General features: G+C 36.9%; 1 protein-coding gene across 1 annotated transcript; it reads right to left on the reverse strand.

The window, feature by feature from the left end:
* Positions 1-1,316: 1,316 nt before the first annotated feature.
* LOC139964082 (uncharacterized) lies at positions 1,317-22,993 on the reverse strand. Its single transcript, XM_071965433.1, has 9 exons — positions 22,592-22,993; positions 11,736-11,762; positions 10,915-10,932; positions 4,741-4,767; positions 3,841-3,933; positions 3,525-3,539; positions 2,098-2,184; positions 1,774-1,788; positions 1,317-1,471 (listed from the first exon to the last, which is right to left on the reverse strand). Exons 1-9 carry the CDS (start codon positions 22,650-22,652, stop codon positions 1,317-1,319), a joined length of 498 nt encoding a protein of 165 aa, XP_071821534.1. The 5' UTR covers positions 22,653-22,993.
* Between the last annotated feature and the right edge of the window lie 684 nt (positions 22,994-23,677).

Below are 23,677 nucleotides of genomic sequence, written 5' to 3' on the forward strand. Positions count from 1 at the left end.
TTAAAAAAGTGGCTTATATTGTGACAAGGTGACCCTTTCCATAATTAGAATTCCCCCTTTTTTATCAAATAAAAAGTATACCATTTGCCACTTTGTAATAAAATAAAAAAAGGTGCCCTTTCATTAATGACAAGTGCCAACATTGACAAAATATCCTCTTTCTTTTGGAGAAACCTTTAAATACTGGAATTTTTTCGTACGAATTTTTATAGAACAAAAGCACAAGTCACCGCTCAACTGCGCCTAGCACTGTGTGCCTACCCCCAGGTGACCAGACTCCGAAATATCAAATGCTGATAAAGTATTAACAGGTGCGCATCACGGGAGGGTGTGTGTGGGGGGGGGGGAGTGCGGTAAACACCATCCCACCACTCCCCTTTTTCACACCCAACAAAAACTATAAAAAGGGAATATTACAATTAAGAATAAAATTATTGTACAGTATATGTATTTCAAAGTTTACTCAGTAATATATGTCAAGGAAGGGTCATAATGGGGACGGGGATAATTATGAAAAGAAAACCATATAAATGATAATTAACATATTATCTTACCATCTAAGGTAGTAAATTCTAAAAAGCAGAAGATGTAAAAAGACAAAAAGAGAGAATATTAACATAAAAAGGAAAAAGCTATATTTTATATTCCATCTTTGTATGTCAACGTTGATTAAATTCTTACCTGTCATGGAGGGGCTGGGAAGGGTTACTGGGAGAGGTAGTTTTCAATTTGACGTTTCGCAAACTATGCAGCGACGGCAGCGACCAAAAAAGTGAGAATTGAAAAGGTTTTGATGGGTCGCGGTATTTAGGCTAATACATACATTATTTTCATGGAACAGGCAATCGAAACTAAACGGCTTTACATCCATCTATGGAAATTGAACTGTCTAATGATGTTTCTCTATTGATCATACAGTTAAAAACAATCTTCCAATCTCCTTTTAGCGGAGGTCACGAACGACCATTTTTCATATTTCATTTCCATTCATCGACTACCTTCATATAATTATTATTTTTAAAATATGAATGTAATATTTGATTAACTTACCGTCTGTGGTAGGATGTGGAAAAAGAAATAAGAAAGATATAATATTACAAAAAGAATAAAATGATTGTACTGTGTTTGTATTTTTCCGGCCGTAAGAAAATTTATATGAGGTTCATTACGGAGATCGATTAACTAACTTCTTTTTGTAACGTCAAGTCCATATAGTCTACGTTATAGCCGATTCATACATTCTGAGCATTGATTCTGAGGGGTTGGGAGTCTAATGGGGAGGAGGAGGGGGGTGATGGCTTAGTCCTCGTGACATCTCACGGGTCGAGGGCCTTGATGTTTGCGGACCACTGGTTTATAGAATACTGACTATCGTCAAGGCGTTCATTATACTGGATACATTTGGCAAGATAAACAATATAAATAATAAAAGGCAAAGCCGTTAACATGATCTTACCGTGTGCGGTAGTTTCTTCAAAAAGAAAGAAAGAACGAAATGAAATGAAACTATAGATATTACAAAAAGGACAAAAATATGATATATATATACTACTTTTATTTCATAGTTTTATTAAAATGGTAATCTGTCATGGAATGGCTATAAGGAACAGATGGAAGTGTTTGCAATGTAAGGTCGTTTTAAAAAGAAGAGGGTATTAAATAAAGTATATCTCTTTGGTATTTAACACCAGAATTTAAAATGACAGAAATATGAAAATAGGTAAAATTGAAATCAAAATGAAATCAAAATGAAAACCTTTAATTTTATCTTACCTTCTTGTGTAGAACCTGGATTGGAGAGAACAAAGGATAATATTACCAAAAAGGTAAAACGAATAGATATTGCTTCATATACGAATACGTATTTCAAAGTTGATTTAATTGGTTTATCTAACACAAGTTATGAAGTTAAGAAACATAATTTTAAAAAGAAATACATACAAATGATAATTAACCAATTATATTAACTTCTAAGACAGTAATTTTTAAACAACAGAAGATGTAAAAGAAAAACCAAGAGAGAATATTGACCAAAAAAAAGGAACAAGCTATATTTTATATTTCATCTTTGTGTGTCAAAGTTTATAAAATTCTTACGTGTAATGGAGGTGCTAGGAAGAGTTGATGCCGTTGTCGAAGGAGGAAGAGTTGTCGTTGCCGTTGTCGTTGCCGTTGCCGTTGTACCTGAAGTGAAATAAGAAATTTAATAAGTGAATAAATTTCACTTGTCCTCGGGGTTTCTTTCATTCGAGGTTGCATTTTTGCGTGATTTCCAATGCCTTGCTTTCCCTGACATATAGGGATATTCTTCGGGGGCTCGAAAGAGTTACTGGGAGAGGTATTTTACAATTAACGTTTTCATATTCGTATTTCAAAGTTGATTTAATTGGTTAATCATATACAGGTCTTATGTCTAGTAAAGGTTTTGTAAAATTGAGAGATTTATTAGTATACAAACTGGTCTTGAATTGTTATAGCGCCCTTCCAACGGATAGATACCTTTTTTATAATTGCAAGGTGCGTGAAGACAAAGTTCCGGAGCCCACCCCCTTGCCTCCTCCTCCCGGTATTTTCCCCTTCCAATTACAAATATTTTGAAGCCCAACATATAAGGAACATATTAGGATCTCACGATATGAAAAGACATCCATACATCTAGGAAACTTTGTTATAATCACCAAACTCGCATATTCGTCAACGTCTCTACTGTGTGTTTTATTTGTTTATCCTTCCATTTGTCTAACCACATATAACTGTTTAATGAAATCTGGACGGACGCTTATCCACCAACAAAGAAGGCAAAAAACCCCATATCAGGCAGAATCGTTAGGTTCAAAGACATAAACGTTTTCAATGTCTTGAGTTGAATAATCGCGTTTGCTTCTTAAGTAAAAACAAGTGAAACAAACTTTAGATAGGTTTAAAAATACCGTGCAAGTATAACTAAAGCGCTTATAGTTTGTTTAAAAAGAATAGAAAACTATGTCGAATAGAGTTCACGATTGTTTCATCATCAGATTAGGCATAACTTGACTGAGGTCGGTGTCACGCCCATGTTGCAACATAAAGATATTGATCTGTTTATGATATATAATGTACGTCAGCTAACACTATTGATAGCCTCAAGAAGGTCATGCATGTACTTGACAATCTCAATTGTTATGTTACTGATTTAAAGATTAAAAAAGTGGTTTGCCGCTTAGGATGACAGATATTTAATAAAGCCGGTAGTTTCTTTAAAAGAAAGAAAGAAAGAAATGAAATGAAACTATAGATATTACAAAAAGGACAAAAATATGATATATATATACTACTTTTATTTCAAAGTTTTATTAAAATGGTAATCTGTCATGGAATGGCTATAGGGAACAGACAGAAGTGTTTGTAATGTAAGGTCGTTTTAAAAAGAAGAGGGTATTAAATAAAGTATATCTCTTTGGTATTTAACACCAGAATTTAAAGTGACAGAAATATGAAAATAGGCAAACTTGAAATCAAAATGAAAACCTTTAATTTTATCATACCTTCTTGTGTAGAACCTGTATTGGAGAGAACAAAGGATAATATTACCAAAAGGTAAAACGAATAGATATTGTTTCATATACGTATTTCAAAGTTGATTTAATTGGTTTATCTAACACAAGTTATGAAGTTAAGAAACATAATTTTAAAAAGAAATACATACAAATGATAATTAACCAATTATATTAACTTCTAAGACAGTAATTTTTAAACAACAGAAGATGTAAAAGAAAAACCAAGAGAGAATATTAACATAAAAAAGGAACAAGCTATATTTTATATTTCATCTTTGTGTGTCAAAGTTTATAAAATTCTTACGTGTAATGGAGGTGCTGGGAAAAGTTGCTGCCGTTGTCGAAAGAGGAAGAGTTGTCGTTGCCTTTGTCGTTGCCTTTGTCGTTGTCGTTGTACCTGAAGTGAAATAAGAAATTTAAAAAGTGAATAAATTTCACTTGTCCTCGGGGTTTCTTTCATTCGAGGTTGCATTTTTGCGTGATTTCCAATGCCTTGCTTTCCCTGACATATAGGGATATTCTTCGAGGGCTCGAAAGAGTTACTGGGAGAGGTATTTTACAATTAACGTTTTCATATTCGTATTTCAAAGTTGATTTAATTGGTTAATCATATACAGGTCTTATGTCTAGTAAAGGTTTGGTAAATGGGATAGATTTATTAGTATACAAACTGGTCTTGGGTAACATGACATATCGTTATTAACAAAACTTGTTTTCTAACTTTCAATCAACTATCTGTTCGACTTACAGCAAAAGTATAAATTGGTTATCTCAAAATTATATGCAATAAAGTGAAACAATAACACAATAATAGATTTAATACAATCACAAGAAATAAGTCTAAAGCTTCTAAAACTTTCTCCGACAGGTATAGTCTAGATGGGTTTTGTTGGGTGGGGAGAGGACAAGGGGGAGGGGGTTAAAAGAAAGTGAGGGCAAGCTAAGTTACTATTAGATTAATAAACAGTTAATATATAATACAATATACAAAATTTATCTCGGTAAGTTTCGGGAAAATATTTTGATGTTATCATTTTCTTTGGACGTCATGAGGCGGGCTTCAAAGGGGTAGATCCCGGTGGAGTGGAAAATCACGGGGGACGGGGTAAGGGAGGTGGGTAGGACGGAGGGAAAAGAAAACCCGAACTAAACTTTATCAAATTTAGCTGAGAAGAGTGAAAGTTAAATATTGAAATTTCCTAACCAGTCCCTGCTGAATCAGGTAGTAAATCTGCGGTGAAATAAGAAAATGATAATAAATTAATATGTGAAGAAATCTCACTTTCCCACGGGATTTTTTTTTGCGTGATTTCTAATGCCTGGCTTTCCCTGACATATATAGGATATTCCTATTTTGCGAGAAACTGAAATCATGTTCAAATCACAAGAATTATATATGGATCGTTAACCATATATAGCAACGTATCGTGTACGCGTCTTCTCAGGTTTAACGGTTTCCATGTGACTCGCTAGTGACATCACATATTTTATCATTCATCATATGACTCCAACAATTGTGTAATGCTCCATATTTCAGTTTTGCATAAGATTAAATTAAAGATTGCACGCGCATGCATAAAGCGCCATAGCGCCGATAATATGTTACAGCAGAGAATTGTTATAGCGCCCTTCCAACGGGTAGATACCTGTTTTATAATTGCAAGGCGCGTAAAGACAAAGTACCCGACCCAACCCCCTCGCCTCCTCCTCTTCCTCCTCCCGGTATTTTTCCCTTCCTGTTACAGATATTTTGAAGCCCAATATATAAGGAATGTATTAGGATCTCACGAAATGAAAAGACATCCATACATCTAGGAGACCAGTGGCGGAGATTTCTTGTCAGAAGTGGGGGGGTTGCAGGCCATTGATGAAATAAAAAGTCATAACTGCTGGCTCACTAACTAAGTGGAGCGCCACCATAAGTTGGCACGAAGTGCACAAGAATTTTTTGGCAAATATTGCCTCCCAGATTGCAGTAAATGGCACTGCCCAGGCCTTGAAAAGCTGCATTTTACCAGGGGCGTATGCAGGATTTTCTAACCCGGGGGGCGCGTATTACTATCTAAGCGGAGCGCCACCATTGGTTGGCGCGCAGCGTACAAGCAACTTTCTGGTTTTGGTACCCCCAGATCACCGGAAATGGCACTTCTCGGGCTTGAAACTGACAAACCATATGTACACTTTTGCCTGAGAACCAAGTTTTTTCCAAATACTTTTTTTCTCATCTACAACCTTTTTGAAGATTGTCACCAGTCACACATCATGTTTGACTTTATCACATATCCTGTGGATCATTGCTTTTGTAGGTGATTCTTCATCGCGGCCCACAATATCCGTCAGCCTCACTGTTCAGAATTTGAAAATTCACAATTCTCGTGAATAAATTCACTTCAAAACATACCCATAATGTTGCACAAAATATCATCTTTGGACAACCGTTATAGAAAAACCCCCTTCAAATTGCACGAGTATGATGCAGAATGTTGGTTAGGGAATTTTCGAAAATTCAGACGGCTACTAAAAAATTTCGTTGAAGGAAATAAAAATTTACCAGATATTTCCGAAACCGAACACTACACACATCGACAGTTTTGAGCATGGGCGCAGATCAGTCTTGGATAATGGTGGGGACGCGTGTCTGTTCCATGACACTATCTAAGCGGAGCGCGACCATGGGTTCGCGTGTAGCGTACGATTTTTTTGGACAAATATACCTCCCAGATCGCCGGAAATAACACTTCCCAGACCTAATGATGCTCCTAAACCTCCTTAAGTTTTAGATCTCATGGCTTAGAAATTTAGTTTAGAGAAATACATGGGCGTCTGCAGAAAGAAAATCAGGGGACAAATAATCCAAGTAGACTTTTGTATATACGATGGGTCTGGGGTCCTCTCCCAGAAAACAAATATAGACTGCCGCAAATGCGATTTCCGTCCTATTTTTAACAACTGTGGATCAAATACAATAAAATGAGAACTGCTGCATGTCATTTGCACAATGCTGGAACAGGGGAACTTGAAATGCAGCTATTGGTCAAGACAAATTGGTGGGGACACGGTATATCATGTCCCCACTACTGAAAAAGTTGGTGGTGACGCATCCCGCTGTCCTCACCAGGATCTGCGCCCATGGTTTGGAGGCTGTTTATCGTGGAACGCCATTTTCATGCTCACTGATATGATGTGATATCTGCTGTTTGCTTTACAAATTTGAATAATTTGTCACTGTTCCTCTTTCTCTTCCCGTTTTCTTGCCGTATTTTCTACTCCATCCTTTTCTCCTTTTCTCTCTTTCTTCTTTTTCTTTTCCTTTCTTCACCTCGTTGAAGTTGGCAAGTGTATACAGTTCCAAAGCTATTCAACAGCAACAAAACTTTATTTTGTGTATGTCTGTTGTGGGGTGAAGTTAGCGCTATGAGCTACAAGTTCCAATGCGCAAGGTGGGGGAAAAGGGCTAGAAATAATGTGTGGGTCAATTCTAACTCGGTTTTCGGTCGTTAATTGTTGATGTAGCCTAACAGGTAAAAGGTTGAAATGACTTTAACAATTTCAAATTTAATAATTTGATTTATTATGCCATTTGGAGCACATAACATAGGCTATAACAGAACATTACTGGCAAAAACTAGGGGGGGTTGATTGTGTTGGCCAACCCCCCCTCTTCAAAAAGTGGGGGGGTTAAACCCCCCAATCCCCCCTGTTTCTCCGCCACTGTAGGAGACTATGTATACCACCAAACTCGCATATTTGTCAATGTCTCTACTGTGTGTTTTATTTTGTTTGTCCTTCAATTTGTCTAACCACACATAACTGTTTTATGAAATCCGGACGCTTTTCCGCCAACAAAGAAGACATGAAACCCATCTCAGGCAGAATCGTTAGGTTCACAGACATAAACGTTTTTAATGTCTTGAGTTGAATCATCGCGTTTGCTTCTTAAATAATACACACCAGTGAAACAAACTTTTGATAGGTTTAAAAATATCGTGCAAGTATAACTAAAGCACTTATAGTTTGTTTAAAAAGAATAGAAAACTATGTCGAATAGAGTTCACGATTGTTTCATCATCAGATTAGGCATAACTTGACTGAGGTCGGTGTCACGCCCATGTTGCAACATAAAGATATTGATCTGTTTATGATATATAATGTACGTCAGCTAACACTATTGTTAGCCTGAAGAAGGTCATGCATGTACTTGACAATCTCAATTGTTATGTTACTGATTTAAAAAGTGAAAAAATGGTATGCGGCTTATAGATGACAGACATTTAATAAAGCCTACATATGTTAACGTTTGTGATATTGGTAGATCTGGCGCTTCGGTTCCTATTACCCCGGCCTTCCTTGCCGGTTTCGGGATATATATATATATATATATATATATATATATATATATATATATATATATATATATATATATATATATATATATATATATATATATTTATATATATATATTGAAGAGTATATACTTAAAAGATGACAGATTTATAATTATGAAAAAGAATACGTTAACACATGTGAAACATGTGACATTAAAATCTTTTCACCTATATTTTTTTTAACGGTATATTGTGTCTATACAGCAGTTGATAGATATACATATAAGTTCACACGTATTCAAACATGTCTACACAGGCAATCAAATGGTTTCGATTAAAACTTTGGACTATGTTACAGCTGCCACCCAGATTGGTTATACTGATTGTGCCGATGTGAGACAAGACTGCTTAGATTTCTTGTAATCAAAATATACAGTATTAACACCTAGTAACGATAGCTTTGTAAACATTTACAACAGCTTACATTCTAAGTTAGTTAGACACATTTCGAAAGGACGCTCCTGATTGTGTTCGAAATATCACGAGAATAGAAGTGGGAAGTACCTCCACACGACGGTTACGATCAACATCAGTTAAACAATTAGGCGACGGCAGAGGGAGCACTCACAAATTATTACTACAAATCTTGTCAAAGAACTTGGTTTGAGATAAACAGAGACACATGCAACAAAATCCAACTTTTTGCAACCCTACACCTCTTTTCCCCCTCCCCGTTGTTTGTAATCTCTCTACTACCACCCATCCTCACCCCAACTCTTGCCCTTTCCGAGTCGGAACTGACAAAGAAACTGGCGCCACCCCTTAGCTACTCCCTGCTATTATGTGCGTCATCCCCTTAGCCACTTCCTGCTATTATGTGCGCCACCCCTTAGCTACTTCCTGTTATTATATGTGCTCCATCCCTTAGCTACTTCCTGCTATAATGTGCGCCACCCCTTAGCTACTTCCTGCTATTATGTGCGCCACCCCTTAGATACTTCCTGCTATTATGTGCGCCACCCCTTAGCTACTTCCTGCTATTATGTGCGCCACCCCTTAGCTACTTCCTGCTATTATGTGCGCCACCCCTTAGCTACTTCCTGCTATTATGTGCGCCACCCCTTAGCTACTTCCTGCTATTATGTGCGCCACCCCTTTGCTACTTCCTGCTATTATGTGCGCCACCCCTTAGCTACTTCCTGCTATTATGTGTGCCACCCCTTTGCTACTTCCTGCTATTATGTGCGCCACCCCTTTGCTACTTCCTGTTATTATGTGCGCCACACATTAGCTACTTCCTGCTATTATGTGCGCCACTCCTTAGCAACTTTCTGCTATTATGTGCGCCACCCCTTAGCTACTTCCTGTTATTATGTGCGCCACCCCTTAGCTACTTCCTGCTATTATGTGCGCCACCCCTTTGCTACTTCCTGTTATTATGTGCGCCACCCCTTAGCTACTTCCTGCTATTATGTAGGCTAACCCTTAGCTACTTCCTGCTATAATGTGCGCCACCCCTTAGCTACTTCTTGCTATTATGTGCGCCACCCCGTAGCTACTTCCTGCTATTATGTGCGCCACCCCTTAGCAACTTCCTGCTATTATGTGCGCCACTCCTTAGCAACTTCCTGCTATTATGTGCGCCACTCCTTAGCTACTTCCTGCTATTATGTGTGCCACCCCTTAGCTACTTCCTGTTATTATGTGCGCCACCCCTTAGCTACTTCCTGCTATTATGTAGGCTAACCCTTAGCTACTTCCTGCTATAATGTGCGCCACCCCTTAGCTACTTCCTGCTATTATGTAGGCTAACCCGTAGCTACTTCCTGCTATTATGTGCGCCACCCCTTAGCAACTTCCTGCTATTATGTGCGCCACTCCTTAGCAACTTCCTGCTATTATGTGCGCCACTCCTTAGCTACTTCCTGCTATTATGTGCGCCACCCCTTAGCTACTTCCTGCTATTATGTGCGCCACCCCTTAGCTACTTCCTGCTATTATGTGCGCCACCCCTTTGCTACTTCCTGCTATTATGTGCGCCACCCCTTTGCTACTTCCTGCTATTATGTGCGTCACACATTAGCTACTTCCTGCTATTATGTGCGCCACTCCTTAGCTACTTCCTGCTATTATGTGCGCCACCCCTTAGCTACTTCCTGCTATTATGTGCGCCACCCTTTTGCTACTTCCTGTTATTATGTGCGCCACACATTAGCTACTTCCTGCTATTATGTGCGCCACCCCTTTGCTACTTCCTGTTATTATGTGCGCCACCCCTTAGCTACTTCCTGTTATTATGTGCGCCACCCCTTAGCTACTTCCTGCTATTATGTGCGCCACCCCTTTGCTACTTCCTGTTATTATGTGCGCCACACATTAGCTACTTCCTGCTATTATGTGCGCCACTCCTTAGCTACTTCCTGCTATTATGTGTGCCACCCTTTTGCTACTTCCTGTTATTATGTGCGCCACACATTAGCTACTTCCTGCTATTATGTGCGCCACCCCTTTGCTACTTCCTGTTATTATGTGCGCCACCCCTTAGCTACTTCCTGTTATTATGTGCGCCACCCCTTAGCTACTTCCTGCTATTATGTGCGCCACCCCTTTGCTACTTCCTGTTATTATGTGCGCCACACATTAGCTACTTCCTGCTATTATGTGCGCCACTCCTTAGCTACTTCCTGCTCATATGTGCGCCACCCTTAAGCTTCTTCCTGCTTTAATGTGTCCTCACTTTATTATCATCAAGAAATATGTCAAGTTCCAAATTATTTTTGACACTCAAAAACTAGCAGGTAAATTGCGTTATCTCGGTTTCTTCCACATTTCTATAATTTTCGTAAACGAACTAGAGAGTGTGTGTGCGAGGGGGGGGGGGTATTTAAACAAGACAACGTTAATTAATTTAGATGCAAAACGTAAAACGAATAGATAATATTTTCATATACGTATTACACAGTTGATTTAATTGGTTTATCTTACACACGTTATGAAATTAATGAATATGATAATGAAAAGAAAAACATACAAATGATAACATATTATCTTACCATTTACGGTAGAAGTTTCTAAAAAGCAGAAGATGTAAAAAGAAAAAAAGAGAGAATATTAACATAAAAAACAACACGCTCTACTTTATATTTCATCTTTGTATGTCATTGTTTTTTAAAATTCTTACTTGTCATGGAGGGGCTGGAAAGAGTTACTGAGAGAGGTATTTTTCAATTTACGTTTTCATATTCGTATTTCAAAGTTGATTTAATTGGTTTATCATATATACAGGCCTTAGAGTCTAGTAAAGGTTTGGTAAAAGGGAGAGATTTATTAGTATACAAACTGTTCTTGGGTAACATTACATATCGTTATTAATAAAACTTGTTTTCTCACTTTCATTCAAGTATCTGTTCGACTTACAGCAAAAGTATAAATTGGTTATCTCAAAAATATTTGCAATAAAGTGAAACAATAACAAAGTCATAGAATTAATATAATCACACGAAATAAGTCCAAAGCTTCTAAAACTGTCTCCGACAGTTATATTCTAGATGGGTTTTGTTGGGTGGGGAAAGGGGAAGGGGGAGGGGGTTAAAAGAAAGTGAGGGCAAGCTAAGTTACTATTAGATTAAAAAATAGTTAATATATAATACAATATACAAAATTTATCTCTATTAAGTTTCGGGAAAATATTTTGATGTTATCATTTTCTTTGGACGTCATGAGACGGGCTTCAAAGGGGTAGATCCTGGTGGAGTGGAAAATCACGGGGGAGGGGGTAAGGGAGGTGGGTAGGACGGAGGGCGAAGAGAACCCGAACTAAACTTTATCAAATTTAGCTGAGAAGAGTGAAAGTTAAATATTGAAATTTCCTTACCATTCTCTGCTGAAACAGGTAGTAGATCTAGGGTGAAATAAGAAAATGATCATAAATTAATATGTGAATAAATTTCACTTTTCCACGGGGTTTTTTATTATTAGAGGTTGCATTTTTGCGTGATTTCTAATGCCTGGCTTTCCGGACATATAGGGATATTCTTGTTTTGCGAGAAACTTAAATCAATATTCAAATTACCAGAATTATATATGGATCGTTAAACATATATAACAGTCTTCTCAGGTAGTACGGTTTCCATGTGACTCGTTAGTGACATCACATATTTTATCCTTCATCATATGACTCCAACAATTGTATAATGCTCCATATTTCAGTTTTGCATAAGATTAAATTAAAGATTGCACGCGCATGCATAAAGCGCAATAGCGCCGATAATATGTTACAGCAGAGAATTGTTATAGCGCCCTTCCAACGGGTAGATACCTGTTTTATAATTGCAAGGTGCGTGAAGACAAAGTACCCGACCCAACCCCCTCGCCTCCTCCTCTTCCTCCTCCCGGTATTTTTCCCTTCCTGTTACAGATATTTTGAAGCCCAACGTATAAGGAATGTATTAGGATCTCACGATATGAAAAGACATCCATACATCTAGGAGACTATGTATACCACCAAACTCGCATATTTGTCAATGTCTCTACTGTGTGTTTTATTTTGTTTGTCCTTCAATTTGTCTAACCACACATAACTGTTTTATGAAATCCGGACGCTTTTCCGCCAACAAAGAAGACATAAAACCCATCTCAGGCAGAATCGTTAGGTTCAAAGACATAAACGTTTCCAATGTCTTGAGTTGAATAATCGCGTTTGCTTCTTCAGTAAAAACCAGTGAAACAAACTTTAAATAGGTTTAAAAAATATCGTGCAAGTAACTAAAGCACTTATAGTTTGTTTGAAAAGAATAGAAAACTATGTCGAATAGAGTACACGATTGTTTCATCATGTGGTATTAATCAGATTAGGCATAAGTTGACTGAGGTCGGTGTCACGCCCATGTTGCAACATAAAGATATTGATCTGTTTATGATATATAATGTACGTCAGCTAACACTATTGTTAGCCTGAAGAAGGTCATGCATGTACTTGACAATCTCAATTGTTATGTTACTGATTTAAAAAGTGAAAAAATGGTATGTGGCTTATAGATGACAGACATTTAATAAAGCCTACATATGTTAACGTCTGTGATATGGGTAGATCTGGCGCTTCGGTTCCTATTACCCCGGCCTTCCTTGCCGGTTTCGGGATATATAAATATATATATATATATATACCCCTTTGCTACTTCCTGCTATTATGTGCGCCACACATTAGCTACTTCCTGCTATTATGTGCGCCACTCCTTAGCTACTTCCTGCTCATATGTGCGCCACCCTTAAGCTTCTTCCTGCTTTAATGTGTCCTCACTATATAATCACCAAGAAATATGTCAAGTTCCAAATTATTTTTGACACTCAAAAACTAGCAGGTTAATTGCGTTATCACCTATTTTTAATTACGTTATATTGTGTCTATACAGCAGTTTATAGATACACATATCAGTACACACGTATACAAACATGTCTACACAGGCAATCAAATGGTTTCGATTAAAACTTTGGACCATGTCACAGCTCCCACCCAGATTGGTTTTACTGATTGTGCCGATGATGAGACAAAACTGCTTAGATTTCTTGTAATCAAAATATATTAACACCTAGTAACGATAGCTTTGTAAACATTGACAACAGCTTACATTCTAAGTTAGTTAGACACATTTCGAAAGGACGCTCCTGATTGTGTTCGAAATGTCACGAGAATAGAAGTGGGAAGTACCTCCAAACGACGGTTACGATCAATAAGGGGTTAATCAACGGTCTAGCGTGCGTTACTCACAGGATTAATGCACGACCGGGGGATAATGCAAGCGATGCACGAGGGCGGAGCCCGAGTGCATCCAGCGATAGCATTAACACCCGTCGTGCATTAATCATGTGAGTAACGCACGCTAGACCGTTGATTAACCCCGTTCATTCATACACTACCATTTGTGTGGGGGAAAAATCATAAACAAAACATTTTTGGTTACATATAACCAAAGATTTATTAAAGTGATGCCCCGTAAGTCGAATTAACGATTAACAAACAGCATAACAATGTACATGTGCAATTATAAAGTAATACTGAACGATAGTGAATAATTTTAAAGGAAACGTCTTTGAAAGGCTGTCTTTCATAAAAGATGAACCATAATAACATTTTAACTAATGTTTGGCAATATTGCGGCCATAAAACTATTTTTGAAAGGTCTCAATAACAAGGAACTACAAACAATTACTAGTGTAGCTGAATTCATCATATCAATACCTTACAGCTTCTGGTTCCCATAGCAACCATTCTAGGGACAAACATGTACGTATGGTATACAGTCATACGATAAGATAGTAGGCCTTGTATTGAACACGTACGGTACTCCTCATTCCTGTCTTCTCCAATTCGATCTAAGTCTTTCTCAACCAGGTTTGCAAATCTTCCATTGCTTTCCTGAGTGTCTACCTCGTCTAAAGTGCGCAAATCGAAGTTCAAATCAAACGTTATATTAGCCATTTTGTGTTTTTGATGTTACTATTATGTGCGCCACACCTTAGCTACTTCCTGCTATTATGTGCGCTACACCCTAGCTACTTCCTGCTATTATCTGCGACACCGCTTAGCTACTTCATGCTATTATGTGCGTCACCCCTTAGCTACTTCCTGTTATTATGTGCGCCACCTCTTAGCTACTTGCTGCTATTATCTGCGCCAACCCTTAGCTACTTCCTGCTATTATGTGCGCCACCCCTTAGCTACTTCCTGCTATTATGTGCGCTACACCTTAGCTACTTCCTGCTATTATGTGCGCCACCCCTTAGCTACTTCCTGCTATTATGTGCGCCACCCTTTAGCTACTTCCTGCTATTATGTGCACCACCCCTTAGCTACTTCCTGCTATTATGTGCGCCACCCCTTAGCTACTTCCTGCTATTATGTGCGCCACCCCTTAGCTACTTCCTGCTATTATCTGCGCCACCCCTTAGCTACTTCCTGCTATTATGTGCGCCACCCCTTAGCTACTTGCTGCTATTATGTGCGCCATCCATTAGCTACTTCCTGCTATTATGTGCGCCATCCCTTAGCTACTTCCTGCTATTATGTGCGCCACCCCTTAGCTACTTCCTGCTATTATCTGCGACACCCCTTAGCTACTACCTGCTATTATGTGCGCCACCCCTTAGCTACTTGCTGCTATTATGTGCGTCACCCCTTAGCTATACTTCATGTTATTATGTGCGCCACCCCTTAGCTACTTCCTGCTATTATGTGCGCCACCCATTAGCTACTTCCTGCTATTATGTGCGCCACCCATTAGCTACTTCCTGCTATAGTGTGCGCCGCCCTTACATACTTCCTGCTATAATTTGTCCGCACCATATAATCATCGATAAATATGTCAAGTTCCAAATTATTTTTGACACTCAAAAACTAGCAGGTAAATTGCGTTATCTCGGTTTCTTGTACATTTCTATAATTTTCATAAACTAAATAGAGGGGCGGTGGGGGGGGGGTTATATAAACAAGACAACGTTATTTAATTTAGTAATTTAACATATTGTAGTGTGTAGTTCCATATATAGGTGCGGTATTAATACTATGGTATGCAGTTGTCTAACTAATCCTTCATGTAACAGGTGGTCTCTGGCCACTGCGAAAGAACCAGTAAAGTATCCCAATTAGTATATTGATTTCAGTTGTGCACCTTCATTAGTTGAGAGACAGACAGACAGACAGACTAGTAGAGACAGTCATTGTTGTGTAGTATACGGTAGCCCCTGATTAGCTATCTTAATTATAGAAGTAGTATCGAAGTATATGTCTAAACTGGCTATACTGTTACAGCCCAGGATCACATAGAGTGTCCATGAAGTATCGGTACATATTGTTATCTGGAGTGATAACAGCTTGTATTGCAGCTCCATATTGTCACGACCTCTATAATACTGACCGGCGCAGGAACTTTAAACAACAGGAAATTGATGACAACAGTAGGTCTAGGAACTACCAACTCGTTGCAATGCACGGCAAATAATAATAACAATAGTAATAATAATATTGATCATAATTAAACAATAATAATATTTATGATAAAATTAACACAATTGCGAAAACTTAGCCACATGGGTGAGACATGTATATATATATATATATATATATATATATATATATATATATATATATATATATATATATATATATATATATATATATATATTTATATATGTATATGTATTCTTCTTCAGTTTTGTGTTGCATATGGGGAGCTTACCCACAGTTGTATATGTGCAAGACTAAGTTGCCCAGCCACTTTAAATGGTGAGCCTCGGATGTTCGAAGAGTAACTTTGCATTGTTATAAAGTGGTAGTATACGTTATACTATGGGCTGATCGCTAATGCGTTTTAGCGGTCTGCGACATATCATAGTTAAGTTTTGTGACTACAGTCATTCTTTATGTCACTCTATCCTTTATACATTGTAAAATATAATGTATAGTCTTATGTTGCCGTGTTGTGTTCACAGGTACAGCGTAGGCTAGTATATGTGTGTTTACTTTGAACACATTGTTTGAGCACATTATCCGGTTATGTTTCCGCTCACTGGAGATTTGAATTACTTTATCCATTAACTATATTTAACTTTATTGTTTACTAAAATGCTGAGTCACAAAATATACTATTGAAGGTTACGTTCTACCGAGGTAGGGGACATGCATAGTGGATAACCGCTAATCATCATGTTCCATCTTCAAAAGATTTTATTTCTTTTCAAGTCTATACGATTAATATATAGGTCATACGCTTTAATTTCCAAACTAAAAAAAAAAACGGTGATAAAATTATTTATGATGCAATAGTAAAACTTACTCTATATTATCACGCACTATATTAAATGTTAATATTCTTTACAAATTGTGTTTGCCAACTGTCCTGTAGAACAATTAAAAACCCATCCTCCAAATAAATCAAACAAAGAAAGTTAGTCAAAGCAGCTGGCATTTGTGCTATATATATATATATATATATATATATATATATATATATATATATATATATATATATATATATATGATATGATATGGTTTATATGATTTCGAGTTGGTTAGTATCATGATTGATCTCTAGAATAAGGCAAAATATGTCACTAAACAGGACTAGCATTGTTCGATACAGGTTACAAAAGCCTATACAGCGGAATGACGACCTTCCTTACTGGTTTCGAACCACTGAACTTATATGATAATCAATTTCCATAGCCTTATATTTGGTTAGAGTGTCCGCATATAAACTGGGAGGCCCGAGTTCGAATCCCGGTAGAGGTTGGAAGTTTTTCTACTGTTCTAAATGTTCCAGCTCATTACCGTTTTAAATACCATCTCTTTATTGACAAAATATAACCAACGACTGTGTTCTTAAGAACCATTGTTTTGCGCCTGTGTCAGTAAAGTAGTCATTTAAGGCCGCCTTGTTGCTGAACCGCATGTAAACTCATTGAAATGTTGACCATTCAAAGTCATTGTCTCATAAACATATTGTCTCATAATGTATCATAAACATATTGTATCATAAATACAGTGAATGTCTCATAAAGACTCATAAAAATCACTATGCTATTATGTTTTCTTATTGCGATATGATACTATGCTGTAACTCGTTATATTGGTTAAATCGTGTGCGTGCTGATGACGCATATAATGACGACAAGATCGGAGGTAACACTATATATTATGTCCCATGTATATATACAAGGTTTTCGACCGGACCATATGCCGTATAGGGAAATAATACTATCCGAGGGGTCTCAATATCTTTAAAACTATTGCCAGCAATGATAATATAGGATATATCTTCCCCTCGCTGTAAAATAGGTTCGCCAAATTTGTCATATGAATGGAGGCTATTACCATGCATGGACGTATAACGTGAAAAACATTGCATCGAATTTGGATATATAATGTACAAGTCACAAAACATCGATGCAGCTGCTATACCACTGTATAAACCAATGATGACATTGATATGACAGTTATTGTGCCGATCATTGATTTGTGTATAAATATTAAATACATATATGTTATATAGAAAAGTCGCATACTTAGGCCGTTATAGTTTTTGATATATTTGTAGTCTATATTGGAAATGAAGAGATGAATTGTTTTGAAGGCTCTATTTTGAAACATTATTTTACTTAGGTTATTTTTTTAATTTGGGATGTATTTACTTTTTACTTTTCTAATTTATAAATATGTGTTTATATATATTGAAATTAGTAATAGATAAATTGAAAATTATATAGCTTGATAAGTAACCTAGAGACGTTTGTGCCAGGTGTTGTTATTTGTGTTGAGTCACACTATATAACAATTTATTTTGTGGTTTATAGAAAATTGTATACATACACACATACATACACACACACCCATACGAATAATGACATCGTGGTATTTAAATGTACTGCAATCACACTGCAGGGTCACAGTCGGTTCCACCATGATTGCGAAATACAATGAAGGTTGAATAAATGGACTTTATGTCTCCTTAAGCATAGATATTGTTTTCTTAGTTATCTACTAATTACACAATGTTGCTATTGGTTTAACGTGATTATTCCTACATCAATAGACTATGAACTTTGACTATGTAAACTGTGATAATAAAATCTGTATAATATTTCATCATGGTAATTGTATTTGCGCGTCATTTGATGATGACATTGTTCCTTAATGGTACTTGAACAAGAGACCGTTAAGTTATAAAAGACAAAAGAAAGACAAAACAAAATCATATTTAATATACAATGTAGCGATCAAATATAATAAATGGAATATCTATGTGTTTTTGTTGTTTTGGTCCCTATATGCTTACATATACGGTACCCTATATATACCCTATATACCCTATACTTGGGATCAAGGGCGTAGGAACCGGGGGGGGGCTGGGGGCGCTAGCCCCCTGTGAAAATATGGAGGGGCGGAAGCATCATTCCGCCCCCCGGATTCGCAAGTCAGAAAACCCCTTTTTCATTTTCAAATGAGAAAAAATTCTCATTTGGAGCACCAAATTGCATCTAAGGCCAGGTGAAAATGCAAAGTTTTTACAAAATGGAGTGGGTGTTGAAGTGTGTTACATTGCACCAAATTGCATCTGAGGCCACCTGGAAATGCCAACAAATTCCAAAGGGGAGGGGGACACCCCCTCCCCTTAGAACCCTCCCCAGGCCGGCCATCAGTCTTCAGCCCCCCACTCAAAAGCACCTTCCTACGCCACTGCTTTGGTTCGATTAATGCTTCTTAGGGATCGATTAATGCTTCTTAGGGATCGATTAATGCTTGCTTGATTTTGATAATTTTGCGGTAACAGACTCTCTTTTTTAAGAACCCGAGTAGTTCACCAAGATATAGTTCACCGCAGTTTTAGTGTTGGCAAGTCTTTAACTTTCATTTGAAGAGTGTAGGCAAAATACTATTTATACATATGTGATTCATGCCATAAGGGGTAAAAACGTATCTGGTGTATGCTGGTTTTGTTGATAACTGGATGAATTTATTAAATTTTTTATGGAGCAAAAATTTGATAAGAATGTGACATTCGTCTCATATATAATAAATTCTCGGTAAATTTTGGTCTAATTTCTCATGAACGAAAACTATGAGGTGCATATACTGTTGGTTCTCTGTTTTGGCAATAGGGCATAAGTTATTCCTAGTCATAACTACAAGTGATCTATTGAATAAAATGAGTTCGTTGCAGTATAGATTCAATGACAATCTAAACCTAAGAACTCATAATGGCGTCGTGTGTATGGGTATTTTGTTGCTTGTGTGTGTTACCTTCTTGTATTACCCGTAGCATTGACCACCCTTATACTTGACATGTAGGTTGCTCATATTAGATAGGGAACTTATTGATTTTATTGGAGGTCAAGAGTCATCTGAAGTCAACAGGATAAAACAGAGACAGCCTTGTACCTATCTTATCTCAAGAACAGAAACATGTAGATTACCCATTCTGAATTGGACAAACCCCTCGATATTATTTTAAGGTCAAAGTCATGTAAAAGTCAACTGGCTCAAATGTGAAAACGACGTTGTGCCCACCATAGCTACGTTAATGTAACATTGGCAAGACTGCTACTTCCCACGAGAAGGTGTCATTTTGAGTATAAATGTACTAATTTTTGTGACTGATCAAATTCATCAAGGGCCAACAGTATCTGCAGAAGTCATAGAAACTAAACTTTTTCATGATATCCTACAATGATGACATTGGCTCATACCCTGTTTTAATGAAGATACTACAAATGCAGCTCTGCAATTTAAGTATTTAAGAACACATGTTAGCGGTAATTATAATCTTTTGACTTTCAAAATTATTTAAAACAACTTTTATCATCTTTGCTTTCAATGAAAAAAATATACATTTATCTTTATGTTTTGTTCTCAATAAATGCTTACAGCTTTTTAACTCTAGTCTCGTCTAGTTTATTGTCTATTCAGTAAATTCTCAATTTGTTCAGTAACTTTATTTTTCGATAATTATTTTAGGACCAAAAGAGAAAAAGAACTTTTTTCTTCTCATATCTCAAACTTAAGCGTATTATTAAAGATAATTGTTTTGATTGTGAGAATATGTTAATACTGACATTTCGAGACTCTATATATCCTAGAATAAAAATGTTATCACAATAATCAACTATAAAGAAACTGCTTTGAACCGGATACAGCCAAACCATTATATTTGGCTTATATATGACAGAGATCCAAACAGATAAGAAACATCTTATTCTGTTTAGGCGATATCCTTATAGTCGTGTCTGGGAGCTGTGAGTTTGTACTTGAATGATGTCATCATGTCACTATAGGATTTGAAACATTTTAATTTGATTTCCTTTAATTTCTGAGCTTTTCTTTAGCTATTTTCAAGATGGATTGTTGACAATGTTGACACTGAAACAAATGCTAACATTAGGTCATGTTAAAAGGTTCATTATTTTAGATCCAGCGTTTCCAAAATCTTAATTTGCGATAAAGAAAACACGAGTCTCCATGATGTAATATCACATACTTAATCTAGTCTTCGACTTTGTGTGTGAAAATTACAACAAAAAAACAGTCAAAAAGACTGTGATTCGGTATCTACCAAATGGAGTAAGATTTTGTTTAGGGAAATTATTCAGTTTCTATCACATATAAAGACCAATATTATGGTTGAGATTATATGTCTCCTTAAAGGTATGCTGTATTGACCCCAAATATGCTAGATATTCAAATATGGTCACCTTTGGTCAAAATTCTTAGACTTTTTTAATTATAACCTTCGAGGAAATTTTCCTCACTGGGACATTCAGTCATCTTGTGTGGTCCTTAAAATATGTCTGAGAACAATTTGGAGAGTAAAGACCTTTAGAAAAGTACTTTTTGAAAACTGCTAGCAGTTATAGCATGCTATAATTTGGGGTCTATACTGACTACCTTTAAGGCAAATAGTGATTTCCGTTTCCATTTATTCAATGTAAAGTCTACTAAGTACCGGTATATATGTGTATATGTCTACCCTGGGATTGTTGCCGATATAAAGATGTGAGCATGTTTATGTTTGCTTTGAAATGTCACGGATTTTACGTTGTGATAATACACTTAAGGTGACTATTTGAGCGGATGTTAATAAACTTGACAATAATGTTTAGAATTAGGTCGCAATGTATATAAAGCCATTAGAATGCCAAGCTTCCACAAGGGGTGACATGTGCAAAGAACTTACTTTAGCAGTTTCCAAATCAAATTCTCGATCCGAATTCACTTTGGATTTTCCAAATCAACATTTGAAATATTAATACAAAAAGATCCACAACTGTGTGTGCGAAGAAGCGTTGTGGATGAAAACGGGTTCAATAAGTTAAGATCCTCCCTGAAGCGGGTCTGTTTTTTGTGGAAACTATATAGAGAGCCGCATTAGTTTATAAGCACAATATCAAATCTCAGTTTATTTTTTCAACCAAACCCTGATTTACACGAAGACAATATTGGTTAGCTTATCAGTCACGGATCCAAGGGGAAGGGATGTTGGGCTACGCCGCCCCCCCCCCGCCCCAACCCTCCCTACCACCTTTTCAACCTTACTAAAAATCCAAAGAAGTTATGCGCACAAAGCTGCATTTAGATCGAATTAAAGACCTCATTTGAGGTCTAAATATGTCTCCGAATGTACCATTTGACGTCTAAACTTGTATTCATCTTTTCTAGACGAGGAACCCCAAATCGTCTACATAATAAGCGGCTTCAAGCACCTAATGGCAACACACACCCATTTCCTCTACAAATTCCTGGATCCGACCCGGTTTATTTACGTTTATGTGTTATTTGTGTTGAGGATGAAACTCTTCATATATCTTCCTCTTGCACGGAACATTACCAAAAAGAAGTTTATTAAATCCAACGTTACAAATGAGCGTGGGGTTTAACAGTTATGTCATTTAGAATTAAAACGCGACTCGATAATTCCTAACAAACTGCTTCCATTTTTAGTTTAATGGACCGCAAAAGAAAAAAAAATAGCGATACGTTCGTAAATTAACAACGAAATCGCTATCATTATGTGCGCATTACAATACATCGCTCGTGTCAGAAATATATATCGTTGCGTCTATACGGAAATACAAAACCACATGAATGATACAATCTTCTGTTTTAAAGGACAAGAAAAGAACAAGCAAAATCCCCTTAAAAAATAGACTCATAAGAGAATTAAACAAAAAATAGTAGCTTACTTCCAACGAAAGCTGTGGAAAACATTAACAGGAGAAATATCCTTCCTTTCCGAAGCGCCATCAGATTTGTAGTCTTATAAGGTTTCCAAAAGAGAAACAGGAAACTCGACTGGTTATTTTTCGGCGTTTTCCTTCTCACGATACGTTCAGTACCTTCATTTCACTAAATCCACATATTACTTCAAAACGAAAACTATATAAAAATGCTCAATATCCGTAGGAGGAACAAAGATTAATGATATTGGTTAAAACGTATCTCACAGAGCGCTAAATAATTGTGTTAACCGTTAAGATATTATTCTGTAATAGAATGGTCCAGATTATAACGGCAGCTTTTTATACATGCAACTGACAAAGTTAAATATTGATATATGGTATCTACATGTCACACCCATGTACCCAGTTCGATGTATACCACCTCCTAAGAACTTTGGTCTTCGTAACAGTCGAAGCGAGAGATGCACGTTGGACTTTCCAAAGATATCATTTTTATCGTTAAAAAGGCGGCCGTGCAAGTCATGTCTAGATGTAGTTTACATATTCTTTAATGAACTAACATGGACGGTTAATGAGTTCCTGTCCAACAGCTGTTTTTATTACGGTGAAAACATGATGTAGTTTACATATGTGTTTTTACTGACAACTGTAAATGACAGTAAATGAAACTAGTGTATATATATATATATATATATATATATTTATATATGTATTGATATATTGATATATATGGAAGGCTATTTCATTAGGGTATGAACGAGAAAGATAGCAATTAATTCTTTTCTTTTCCGAGTCAGCGTTATGGGGTATAGAGATTGGTGGGATGGGGTTGGAGACGATGGGTTGGGGTGGCGGTGGTTGGGACCGTTTGATCAGGCAGATTATGTTGCCAAAGAAATTTGATGAGTATTGAGTTGCTTTGGTACATGCCCATGCATAAACGCCTTGACATGCCTGTCAATATTTACACCTTAATAGATGTCCATGTAAATTTACTTTATTATGTAACAAAATATACGATTCAATGTAATAAGCTAATCTGTCCGCTTGAATGTCCATGTCCGCTCTAACGCTTGCTGCTATTGTGTC

The sequence above is a fragment of the Apostichopus japonicus genome, chromosome 22 (assembly GCF_037975245.1).
Source record: "Apostichopus japonicus isolate 1M-3 chromosome 22, ASM3797524v1, whole genome shotgun sequence".
In the NCBI taxonomy this organism is placed as follows: Eukaryota; Metazoa; Echinodermata; class Holothuroidea; order Aspidochirotida; family Stichopodidae; genus Apostichopus; species Apostichopus japonicus.